Source organism: Eschscholzia californica, unplaced genomic scaffold, assembly GCF_041429995.1.
Source record: "Eschscholzia californica isolate CP2 unplaced genomic scaffold, dmEscCali1.0.p SCAF_4, whole genome shotgun sequence".
Classification (NCBI taxonomy): domain Eukaryota; kingdom Viridiplantae; phylum Streptophyta; class Magnoliopsida; order Ranunculales; family Papaveraceae; genus Eschscholzia; species Eschscholzia californica.
The window spans coordinates 6974034-6986300 of NW_028238461.1; the positions used below are offsets into that span (position 1 = coordinate 6974034).

A 12267-nucleotide genomic window follows, 5' to 3' on the forward strand; every position below is an offset into this window, starting at 1 on the left:
GGCATTTTATTGATTTTAACAACCCAATTATATCTTAGAAAAAATTCAATCTTGTTTTCATCTAAAATATGCATGTAAACTAATATATATTCTGCTGAGATTTTCATTATTTTTGTAGCATTTTATTGATTTGAACAACATCATATGCTTTGTTAAAAATTTTACATAAATTTTCTTTTAGCATTTCTTTGATTTTTTTTATAAATTTTGGCAACTCTACCAACATCTTCTAAACTCTGAAAAATCAATCATATTTTTACAAACATAAATTAGTTGGATAAACAAAGAATATTGTCGACATCGTTGTGGTATTTGTAGCATTTTTGTAATTTCTTCTAGCATTTCCATTAACTCTCAACATTTTCAACGTCTTTGACGATATTTGTACTAAAACTTAGAGTAATTAAAATTAAGAGAAACCCATTAAAACATAATTAATTACAATATAATTCATTACAAGAACTAATAACTTCAAGTTTTTTTTTTTCATTTATCCTTCAATTCATTCAGGAACATCCAAGTCAATTCATCCCTCATCCTTTGCGATTGCATTGATAAATCTTTGGCTAACATCCCGTGTGAAAAGGCTTATAGTTAGCTTCGACTACAAGTTCATCCACGTGCAAAATCACATACAACCACAATCTTGCATATAACTTTGTAAAATATATTAGTGTTCAAACAAGTGCTTGTAATTCATGGAATGATAAAATAAAAAACGTAAAAGAATCGAAATGTAAAACTTCACAGAAAATTTGTATAGTTGTCGATAAAGTCATTTTGGGAGTAACGATGTTATGTTTGTAAAATATATTATTTTTTTTTAGAGTTTAGAAAATGTTGGTAAATTTTTTACAATTTATGCAAAATCAATAAAGTGCTACAAGAAATTTGAGGGTGTTACCGACTGCAAAGAAACTCGCTCATTCAAAATTACAAAACAGTAAATGATTTTTTTGGGTAAGTCAGAAAATTAAAAAACGTAAATATGTTGTTAGAATCAAGAAAATGCTATGAAACATACAAAAAGTTTGCAAAATGTATAAGTAATTTTCATGCAAATTTTTAGAGAAAACAAGATTGTAGAGAGAGAAACAATGGGACAAGATCTGAAGAATTTTTTTAATAAAAAGATTGATATCCTAGTTTTAAGAATAAGAACAACAAAACCATGCGTGGTGCAATAATCTATCGTGAAAAAAAACGAGAATATGATAAAAAAGAGATCTATAATCCATTGAGCACCATGTTCTTCTTGTTTTCTCCAGGTGAAAACTAAAAAGTATGGATGATTTTTCTCTGCAATTTCTTTAGGTTTTATCTCGGTGAACTGAAGAAGAGAGAGTTATGGTCGATTTTTTGTTAGTCAAAAGATTAGGGAAACATTCCTTTAAAAGGAAAAGGCAACTTTTTGTAGGGATAGAAACTTCTTATTCAAGAACTATTTTATGAAACTGAAAAGGTTATTTATATCTTCTAATATGGGTAATTTTATTTAACCTGGGATAGGTTAGGTAGTAGTAGAGAAAAGAGAGGCTAAACATGTAAATTACTCCTAGTGGATTTATTTTCTATTTAGTATTATCTTTGGATTCTAAACCCATTGACCCTGAGATTTTGGACCTAAAACCCATCCCCCATTTTTTTTTCCTTTCCTCTCTCTAGAACAGATCTAGAGAGAGTAGATCACGAACAGACTATTCGTGTAGATCACGAACATACCAGGTCTGTTCGTGATCTACTCTCTAGATCTGTTCTATAGAGAGAGGAAAGGGAAAAAAAATTGGAGAGAGAATTTTATTTATTTATTTATTTTTTCTATGTTTGAAGGTTGCCGGCCAGAAAATTGGCCGGCCGACGACCTTCGCCGGAAAAGATGATGAGGTGGCGAGAAGATGAAGTGGCAGAGAAAACAGATGAGATGGAGGAGAACTTTCAAAAAAATATATTCTGTATTCCCCATAAAAATTTATTCCTCGGAGTACTTCAAAAAAAATCTGGTTTCTCTCAAAAATTTAATTCCCCGAAGAATTTTTTTTATTCTCCGAAACCGCGACCTTTTATAACGGTTGTGTTTTCCTAGTATGAAATAGATTTTTTTTTTGTAACTCTCAACATCCCCAGACAAAAAAAAAAAAAAAAAAACATCCCGAGACAAAAAAAGATAAACAACAAAACTCACGGGAAGGAGACGATAGGGTCCAATATCCATATTTCTAGAAAGTCGTGCTGCAACAAACCTCATCCTATATCGGAATAGTCAATGTCAATCCTGTTCTGATAAAACAATAATATCACACGCCTTTCCAGAATAACATCAAAATTTCCAAACTTTGCTTTTATTTTAAGGCTAATTGCTCTAAGCCCCCAATTACACATGAAAGCTTTGGAGTTTTGTTTTTGAAAGATCAACAACTACAATCAAGAGACGTCATTTCTTTATTTTGTGAGAGTGTGGTTGGGTGGAATAGCAATTCCCAACCAGGTGGGAGCAGCTAAAGGCACCCGGCGGGATTGTTGTTCGGGTGTATGTTATCACCCAGTCTGACCCTTACCCCTAGTTTCTCCTTTTGTGTTTTTCTTGTCTTATTTATTTTTTCTTTTTCATCTCATTATCTCCTTCTTCTTCGTGTCATCATCAACACCATCACATTATATTTGAAACAACCTAGTTTCCAAAATCATCACCATCGATTTACATTTAGGAGCTAACGAGATAATTAATCTTGTTTTAGAGAGAGAAAGAGGGTAGAACCACCATCATGAAAAGAATTTTGATTCCAAACTAACCTTGATCAACTCCTTAACAAAAAAAAACTAACCTTGATCAATGATGAGGAGTTAGAGAGATTTTTTTAATTTAAACCTTTAGTTCTAGACCACCATTAAAAATATTTTTTGAGAACCTTACTCTCGGACTGGTCCGAACCAGTTCGAGACCCTGCCCAAGGTTTCAAACTTGTCAATTTGGGAGCTTAAACAAAGTAAAGGCTCGTGTTGGGCCAATTAGAAACCTCTCGGGCTAATCCAATTCTGAAGCCTTGCCTTGGATTTCGGGCGGGCGGGTTTGTGACTGGGTGTCAATAGATGTTTAGGGTTAAACAAGACTGACCTTCCTCAATCTCATCCCCGGGTGCTAACAGCAATTTTCGGGTGCTTTTAGCAGCTCTCCCGTATTATTTGAGGTTCATTTCCCACCAAATCATCCTCCCATCTCTTCTCTCAACATTTCTTCAACCTTTTTTCCAATACAAAATAATCAATCAAATACCAGAGACCTTCAATTTTCTCCATTAATGTCGTCGTCTTCATCATCTTTAGCCGATCAAGTAACATGGAGAGCTTCAGTACTAACCAAACATCTTCACCACATCTCACCTTCTCAACACCCTTTGCTCGAATCATCTGTTTGTCTAAATTACTCTCCTCCTGAGCTCTCAGAAAAGATCAATTTTGATACAAAAGAAATGCGTAAATTAATGGATGAACATAATTTAGAAGAACGAGATTGGTTATTTGGATTAATGATACAGAGTAATTTATTTTGCCCTAGAAATTTAGGTGGTAGGGTTTTTTGTTCACCTGATTATAACCAATCAATGGAACAACAAAGAGAGATGACTATGAAGAGAATTGGGTATCTATTAGATCGTGGTGTTTTTCAAGGTTGGTTAACTGGTAAAGGACCTGAAGCTGAACTCAGAAAATTCGCTTTATTAGATGTTATTGGTATTTTTGATCATTCACTCGCCATTAAAATTGGTGTTCATTTCTTTCTCTGGTAATTCTTTTTCTTCTCTGATTTTTTTTCCTTGAATTCTTGCATCAACTAATTGGATAGAAACTTATCTGACCTAAAAGAGTTAACTTTATTTGGTGATAATTTATACCTAATTAGATCCACACTGATGCGTTCTTAAATAAGAGAAATTTACATTAATTATTATGGCCTTATGGGCAAGTTAGTAGAAAAAAATCTTGATCTGTTACTGCTTTTTCAGCTAAAAGCAATTTAGAAATTTGTAATTGAAAGTGTATCATTATATGAATGTTACTTTTGGAAATGCTAAATGGGGGATTTAGTATCTGTGGTGCACTTATCTTGCTTTACGGGTACAGGGGTGGTGCCATCCAATTTTTTGGCACGAAACGGCATCATGACAAGTGGTTGAAGGACACTGAAAATTATGTCGTAAAGGGTTGCTTTGCAATGACTGAGTTGGGGCATGGAAGTAATGTATGTTGAGATCTTTCGAACTAACGTTTCAAGTGGTTTCTTTGTTTTTCGTTTTTTGCTTTTCCATGTGTCACCCATAAATATTTGATGGGTTGCTTCTTGCATACATTTTTAAGGTGCGGGGAATAGAAACAGTTGCTACTTATGATTCAAAAGCTGGGGAGTTTGTTATTAACACACCTTGTGAATCAGCTCAGAAATACTGGATTGGTGGTGCAGCTAATGTAAGAAGTGTTCTCAAAGAAAAAGATATCTTCTTGGTGCTATAAAGATATTAGTTTTTCATGAAAGTAATGTTAAGTTGTTATTGTGGCTTGTAGCATGCAACGCACACAGTTGTGTTCTCGCAGCTTTATATAAATGGAGTTAATCAAGGAGTTCATGCGTTCATAGTTCAGATCAGAGATGAAGATGGAAATGTATGCTCAAACGTCCGGATAGCAGATTGTGGTCACAAAATTGGGCTAAACGGAGTTGATAATGGTCGTATTTGGTAATATTAACATTATCTACCTTTATATCAGTTATATACTGATATGCGAGTGTATGATAATCATTTCTGTATTTGCATTCACATGCCAACTTTTATTTTCAGGTTCGACAACGTTCGTATTCCTAGAGAGAACCTGCTGAACTCTGTTGCGGATGTATCACCGGACGGGCAGTATCTGAGTGCAATAAAAGACCCCGACCAGGTGGGATAGAAAAAGTTACCTTTTTTGTGTTGTTTACTCCAAAAGTTTCTTAAATTTTTGTGGATTCCAAAATGATATTTGGAGCTACTTTCTGTTGTATTTTCTTTTTTTAGACAAATAATGGATGTATTTATCTTTCAGAGATTTGCAGCGTTTCTTGCCCCTTTGACATCTGGCCGTGTAACCATTTCACTGAGTTCAATTTACGTATCAAAGGTATACTTTATGTTCGGTTCAGCTCACAGCCCTTCGGGTTAATAGTTTGCTCGTATATTTAGCCTTGGATGATTTACTGATGTCTATGACATGCTCTGATTGTTTGCTCATCTTAATTTCCATTCTAGACCGGCTTAGCAATCGCCTTAAGGTATGCGCTGACAAGGAGGGCTTTCTCTGTTTCACCAAATGGGCCAGAAGTTTTATTGCTGGATTATCCTAGTCATCAACGACGGCTCTTACCTCTTCTTGCAAAAACGTAATTACCACTCTTAATCTATTCATTATACTAAAAATATTTACCGAGACGTACGCTAAATATTACATAAGTAGAAGTAACAGTGTAAATTCTCTTCTCTAACATTTTTGTATCAGCTATAAACTAGTTCCGTAGTACTATTGCTGGAATAAGCTGCTAAATCACTTTTTGAAAAGTCGAGAACCAAACCTGGTCTCCATAGTGGAGACCAGTACATGTTACCTTCCAATCAAGTGCACTTGCGGTGGAGTTAAAAATTGTTTCTTAAGAAATTCTTCTGTCATCTATACAATTTTGCTTCACCGGCTTCTCTTCACGTGCAGTTTATGCTTCTATTTTCAAACTATTCCTCACGGAGAATGAGAATATCGTTTTGTTGATTACCAATTTACTTGATCCAGTTCCTTCTTTGTTTCTTTTCTTTCTCAAGTTTAATCCCCGTTATCCTTTTTATTTACCCTACTTGTATGACCACTTCCGAAACTTCGAAGTGGAAAATGTGATATAAAAGATCAGAGGAAACCAATAACTATCCATGAAATCGGTTTTCTATTCCCCACAGATGTGCCATGAGTTTTGGAGCAAACTACTTGAAAGGGATCTATGTGAAGAGGACCCCAGAAGCAAACAAAACCATTCATGTTCTTTCTAGCGGGTTTAAGGCTGCATTTACCTGGCATAACATGAGGACCCTTCAGGTTACACGTCACTTACCAAACCACCATTTTAGGTTGCCTGTTGATTTTTCCTGACTCCATTTTATGAAACATGTACCAGGAATGTCGTGAAGCATGTGGAGGGCAAGGTTTAAAGACGGAGAACCGAATGGGTCATCTGAAAGGTGAATATGATGTGCAATCCACCTTTGAGGGGGACAATCATGTTCTGATGCAACAGGTTAGTCGGAAACATATGCATTTTTCTCTGTTAGTAAATGTGGAAAAGTTTATTCCCGTCGACAATCATGTTGGGACCTTCATTCTTGCTTATAGTTTTCCACCTTTCTTTGAATCATCTTGGCTGGGGATTAATATTCCGAGTTTAGCGGGTGCAGACCAATTGATGTAGCATAAGGGAGGAACTTTGAAATAAAGATGAAACCGAAATAAAAGAGCGCATACAGATGTAAGAATTAATAAAGAAGAGTAAACTGCAAAATGAAATTTGTATTCAACAATGAAAAGAGAGAACAAAAGAACCTCTCTTTTAGGATTCAGCCAGCCCCTTGGGGCTTAAAGCCCTATCTCTTATCTCCTAATTCAATTCCAACTAAATTTGCGAAACTCATTAAACTAGAAATACTATGAAGCATCTAAATCTACTACATCTTGGTGTTCTAGTGAAACAGAAATGCTATAATTACTAGGCCACCCCTATTAGATAGGTTCACGTGCTACATCACTGATGGTGCGCAATTTGTTGTCTTCATGTCTGGTATTACAGGTTAGCAAAGCACTTATTGCAGAATTTATAGGAGCTAAAAAAAGGAATAAACCATTTCAAGGTTTGGGATTGGAACACATGAATGATCCTTGCCCTGTTGTTCCTGCTCAACTTTCTAGCTTTATCCTCAGGAATACCAACTTCCAGGTAAAAATATATCTTGCTAGATGTTTCCATAAGAATACCGAGCAGTTAGAATATCGTAACATTTTCTTCATTTGTGTGCATCAGACCGATATATTCCGCTTGAGGGAGCGTGATTTGTTGAACCGTTTTGCTGCTGAAATTGCACGACTTCAAGCACTGGGTGAAAGCAAAGAACATGCAATCAACCTCGTACGTTTTTGCAAAAACTCATAAACTTCTCTCTCTCTCTCAAATAAACACACATTCTTACGTGTTATTTGTGTGCTTCATTACACCAGAGTGGTCCACTTGCAGAAGACTTGGCAAGAGCCTTCACAGAAAGAGTAGTACTGCAAATATTTTTAGAGGCTGAAGTGGCTATGGCTGCTGGTCCACTTAAGGTAACTCTTTATTCATACGTTCGATGCATAAACATCAATAAATGATCCATTTATCAGTACACAGAAAACATTAACCAATTTCTTGATCAACATTGTGTTTTACTTTTCTCTTAAAAAAAAAAAGTTGACGACTTTGTAAGGGTAGAAACAAATCTACATTAGAAGTTTAACTCCTAATAAAATCTTGAAAGAAATAAAAAGGTCTCGGTTTGAAGATTTAATGAAAGAAATTTGATTACCCGGAGTCATTGCTATAGTTCAGTCAAGGAAGTTTGTAGTACTCCCTCTTTCCTTTCTTCCCTCATTGATTAATAAATTGGTACTTTTTGAACTTGTCAAGATTACCTACTTAACATGGATACCGTCATACCAATACATGTATCTGAATCTGACATGGGTTTGAGCCACTTTGAGGTAGTAGATGTGGTGAGGAAGGACACAACAAGAATACGAGTTATACGACTATAACATATATTTTCTTGTTGTAGTTATTAGGTGTTTCATTTACAGCTTGTCTTATGGGTTGACTGTTGAAACACCAAGAGTGAATGTAGTAGTCCTAAAAGAATTATGTGCAAGTACACAAAAAGATATTCATGCAAAATTGTGAAACTCACGTCAGTTGAGTGGTGGTAACATGTGGAACAAGTTGCCGTTTCTGAAACCAACGTATTCCACTGAACTCTGTGGGTATCAGATAAGAGTGTCCCGATACTAGATACGAGATTCCCAGTATCAGAGGCAAGTATCAGAGTAATTGACACAAAAAATTACTAAAAAATGAGTATCATCTATGTATTATCATTTGGTTTGCTTTTGTGTGTAGGATGTATTTGGTCTATTGAGGTCGATGTACGCCTTAATCAGCATCGAAGAAGATTTTTCATTCCTCCGATATGGCTACTTATCACCAGAAAAAGATGCAGCTGTGAGGAAAGAAGTCACAAAGCTTTGCAGTGAATTACGACCCCACACTCTTTCAATCGTTAAATCCCTTGGTATTCCTGATGCTTTTCTAAGTCCGATAGCTTTTGATTGGGTTTCGGCTAATTCTTGGTCTTCTGTGCACCAATAAAATCGATTCAATTTCGGTCTAAACTAATCTTTCCTCTTGGTTTAGACTATGTACTGAAATAAAACAAATGCCTAGATTGTTATACCAGCTTTTGCTGCAAATAGATCAAGGCTGCTTTTCTGTAAAATAAAGTCATCATAAGTTTGATGTCTATATAGATATTTATGAAATCTACCTCAATGTAATTTTATATGTTTTAAGTTATGAATGTTGTGAAGAAATTGTAAGAAACATCGCCATATATTTGGAAGTGGATAGATTCATATTGTCTTATGCGTTTGGTGCTAGTATTTGTTATTTCAATTTGGTTCTTTTTCTGTCTCGGGTACTTGAGGCCCTGGGCTAATATATTTTTTCGCGTTTGTCTGACTCGTTCAATCTACTGATGTTTCCCTCTAGTGGTCATTTAGTAAGTCTGAGCGTTATCGGATATACACATCCCATGCTAGTCCATTCATTAGAGTATATTTTGTAAGTCCAGACATTTTCTGAGTTGTCTGGTGACAGATATATAGTACTGGCAGAAGAAAGACATTACGGCGAAACTTTTTTGTAAGTATTAGCATATTCAAGCAACCCAAGATCTTTCTTAACCTAATACTCCGGAGTATATGATCTTGACGTAAAAGCGGAATTTTCGTTTAAAAATATGAAATTCATACTCTGTGAAAATGGGCAAATTGTTTTACATGTAACTTGTAAGAACTATAAAATGATGTGAATTCTCATCTCTATATATCTCTATGTAGCAGCTAAAAGAATCTATATGATTTATGTCTCATTCTTTTTCAGAAACAGAAACCCTAGCCTTATGGTCATACTAAAAGAATCTATATGATTTATGTCTCACTCTGTGAAAATGGGCAAATTGTTTTACATGCAAGTCATGTTTAATTCAAGCACATCTTCCGCCCTATTTCTTAGAGAGAATTAAAAGTGGTTGAATGAGATTTGTGGTTGGTTGCTAAGATTGTAGGTCAATAACAATACATGTAATTTTAATCATTTTCCAGATCTTATAGAATTGGGTATCCAATTATAGGTCTAATATTAAGTTAGATCCACCTTGATTGGAGTAAAATCCTTGTTAATATGAAACCACACCTTTCTAACTGATTTAACTACCATTTTACTATAAAACCCACTTTTTGGAATTCCACTTTGATTCCATTTTCACTTCTCTCTCTCTCTCTCTCTCTCTCTCTCTCTCTCTCTCTCTCTCTCTCTCTCTCTCTCTCTCTCTCTCTCTCTCTCTCTCTCTCTCTCTCACTACTCTCTCTCTCTTTCTTTCACTACTCTCTCTGAAAGATCAAAAGAAGAAAAATGGAGGAACAAAAACCCATCTATCATATAGCAATGTACCCATGGTTTGCATTTGGGCATTTAAATCCATTTCTAAACCTTGCAAACAAGTTTGCAGAAAGAGGTCATAGAATCTCCTTCTTCTTACCTGAAAAAACACAATCAAAGCTAGAACTTTTCAACTTCCACCCAAATTTAATCACTTTCATCCCTCTAACAGTTCCTTCAATTGAAGGCCTTCCACCTGGTTCTTCAACCACTTCAGACACTCCTCTTGCTTTACATCATCTTCTAGTAGCTGCAATGGATGCTACTAAACCTCAACTCGAATCGTCTCTTCGTGAACTCAAACCCAATTTTATCTTTTTCGATTTCTCTTATTGGCTTCCTGCGTTAGCAAAAGAACTTGGCATCAAAGCTATTCATTACTGCATCATTAGTTTGGCTTCGGTTGCTTATCTCTTAGTCCCTGCAGGCAGCAAGGTCCGGTTTTAACTTATCAAGTTTTTGAATATTCAACACAAAACCAATTAGCAATGAGTAGCAAGTCCCTACATTCTATCCACGTGGGAATATTCTAATGCAACCCCTAATGTGTGGCGTTTATTTAGCCTAACATGGGTGTTTGGTTAGGAGACGTGAAGCACATGTGACCATTGGGCCCATCGTGTGTGGGCCTAGCTTTGGCACCATATATATTACGAGTACCTTTTGTTCATGCTTGACTCAGACCCCCTCATGTGTGTATTGTTTGAGCCTAACATGTATATTTTTCCAACACCATATGTTTTTGTCGAGTAACTTGGAACACATTTGATCATTAAGCCTATCACATGTGGACCTAACTATGAAGCACATTAAGTTTGTGAACATCCAACTCAGATGATACTTTTCTCCATGGGACTCCTCAATATGACGTTCTTTGTCCTAACACGTGTATCGAATGACATGGAGAAGGAGTGATGACCGTTGGGCCTAACTTTGTTACTGTATTAAGTTTGCGGACATCCAACTCATAACCAACAATTAGCAGAGAGGGTGTATCCTTGGGCATGACTCACGAGAGTATCCTTTGTCCATGTGAAACTATTCTCGACGTTCTTTCACCTATACTAAAACTTTATGCATGTCACAGGTTGGAGAAGATGGTGTTGCTGAACTCTCAGAAGATGAATGGATGCAACAACCGCCTGGGTTTCCACCCTCAAACATTAAACTTCATCGACACGAAGCTAAAGCTATGAGTTTCATTACATACCGTGAATATGGAAGTATTTCGTTCCACGAACGGGTCTCATCAGCTCTAAAAGGAGCTGATGCTCTTAGTTTCAGATCATGTAAAGAACTCGAAGGTCCATTCGTTGATTACATATCAAAAATATATGGCAAAAAAGTACTACTTTCAGGACCTCTTTTACCAAAAGCACCAACTTCTTCATTAGATGAGAAATGGAATACTTGGTTAAACAAATTCAAACCAAGATCAGTAATTTTCTGTGCATTTGGTAGTGAATGTTATATGAAAAAAGAACAATTTCAACAACTACTTTTGGGTTTTGAATTAACAGAGATGCCATTTTTTGTTGCTTTAAAACCACCAATAGGAGCTGAAACAATTGATGAAGCTTTACCAGAGGGTTATAAAGAAAGAATTGAAGGAAAAGGGATAGTTGAAGGTGGTTGGGTTCAACAACAATTGATAATGGCTCATCCTTCAATTGGGTATTTTGTTACTCATGTTGGTTTATCTTCAGTTACTGAAACTTTAGTAAACTACCCACATTTGATTTTGTTACCAAATGCTGGAGATCAGTTTATAAATGCTAGGTTAATTGGTGGAGATTTGAAAGCTGGTGTGGAAGTAGAGAGGAGAGAAGATGATGGATGGTTTTCAAAAGAAGATGTTTGTAAAGCTATTAAGACTGTAGCTGATGAAGATAATGAGTATGGGAAAATAGTAAGAGAAAATAGATGGAAATTGAAGGAAATGTTGTTGAAAGATGGGTTTGAATCTGATTATATTACCAATTTCATTGACCAACTAAAAACTATTTAGTACTATGAAATATTGGATTTTCTTCAATAGGTAATTTTCTTACTTCTTTTCAAGTTTGGAATTATTTTGGTGGTGTTTTTTTGTTTGTTTGTTTGAGTTTTCAATTTATGTTGGGTTAGGTGTTGTATTTATGTTGTTGGTTATAACTTTGTTTTGATTTTTGTTGTATTTTAATTGGATAATATTTGTAAGAACTTTCTACGAAAAAAAGATAGTATTTGTAATAAAAGAACTTCAAGTGAGGTAATTGTACTTTGTACTATTTGAATGTGGAGGAAGAATATCCAGCAAAGGGTTCCTTCCCCCCTTTCCAACTAGAAGAGCGCTCGCTCATTTTGATTTCTTTTGTTCGACTCTAGCGCCCATAATCTTACAAATAGGCTCATCCTCCGATCTGAGAAGCTTTAGCACTGGATGAACTTTGAGGTCTTTTGCTACTATCGTCTGGGCTACATCT

The 12267-nt window shown here is 35.6% G+C and overlaps 2 protein-coding genes across 2 annotated transcripts; both read left to right on the forward strand.

Annotated features, from left to right (window-relative positions):
- The first annotated feature begins 2572 nt into the window (after positions 1–2572).
- Positions 2573–8725, forward strand: LOC147542131 (acyl-coenzyme A oxidase 3, peroxisomal-like). The gene is made up of 13 exons (XM_086633022.1): positions 2573–3781; positions 4120–4237; positions 4354–4461; positions 4558–4730; positions 4833–4932; positions 5074–5148; positions 5277–5407; positions 5970–6105; positions 6185–6304; positions 6851–6997; positions 7082–7186; positions 7276–7377; positions 8204–8725. Exons 1-13 carry the CDS (start codon positions 3297–3299, stop codon positions 8450–8452), a joined length of 2049 nt encoding a protein of 682 aa, XP_086489148.1. The 5' UTR covers positions 2573–3296; the 3' UTR covers positions 8453–8725.
- An 851-nt stretch (positions 8726–9576) lies between these two features.
- On the forward strand, positions 9577–12057 carry LOC147542132 (cyanidin 3-O-galactoside 2''-O-xylosyltransferase FGGT1-like). Its single transcript, XM_086633845.1, has 2 exons — positions 9577–10237; positions 10890–12057. The coding sequence occupies exons 1-2, from the start codon at positions 9776–9778 to the stop codon at positions 11808–11810; spliced, it is 1383 nt and encodes a 460-aa protein (XP_086489971.1). The 5' UTR covers positions 9577–9775; the 3' UTR covers positions 11811–12057.
- The last annotated feature ends 210 nt before the right edge of the window (positions 12058–12267 follow it).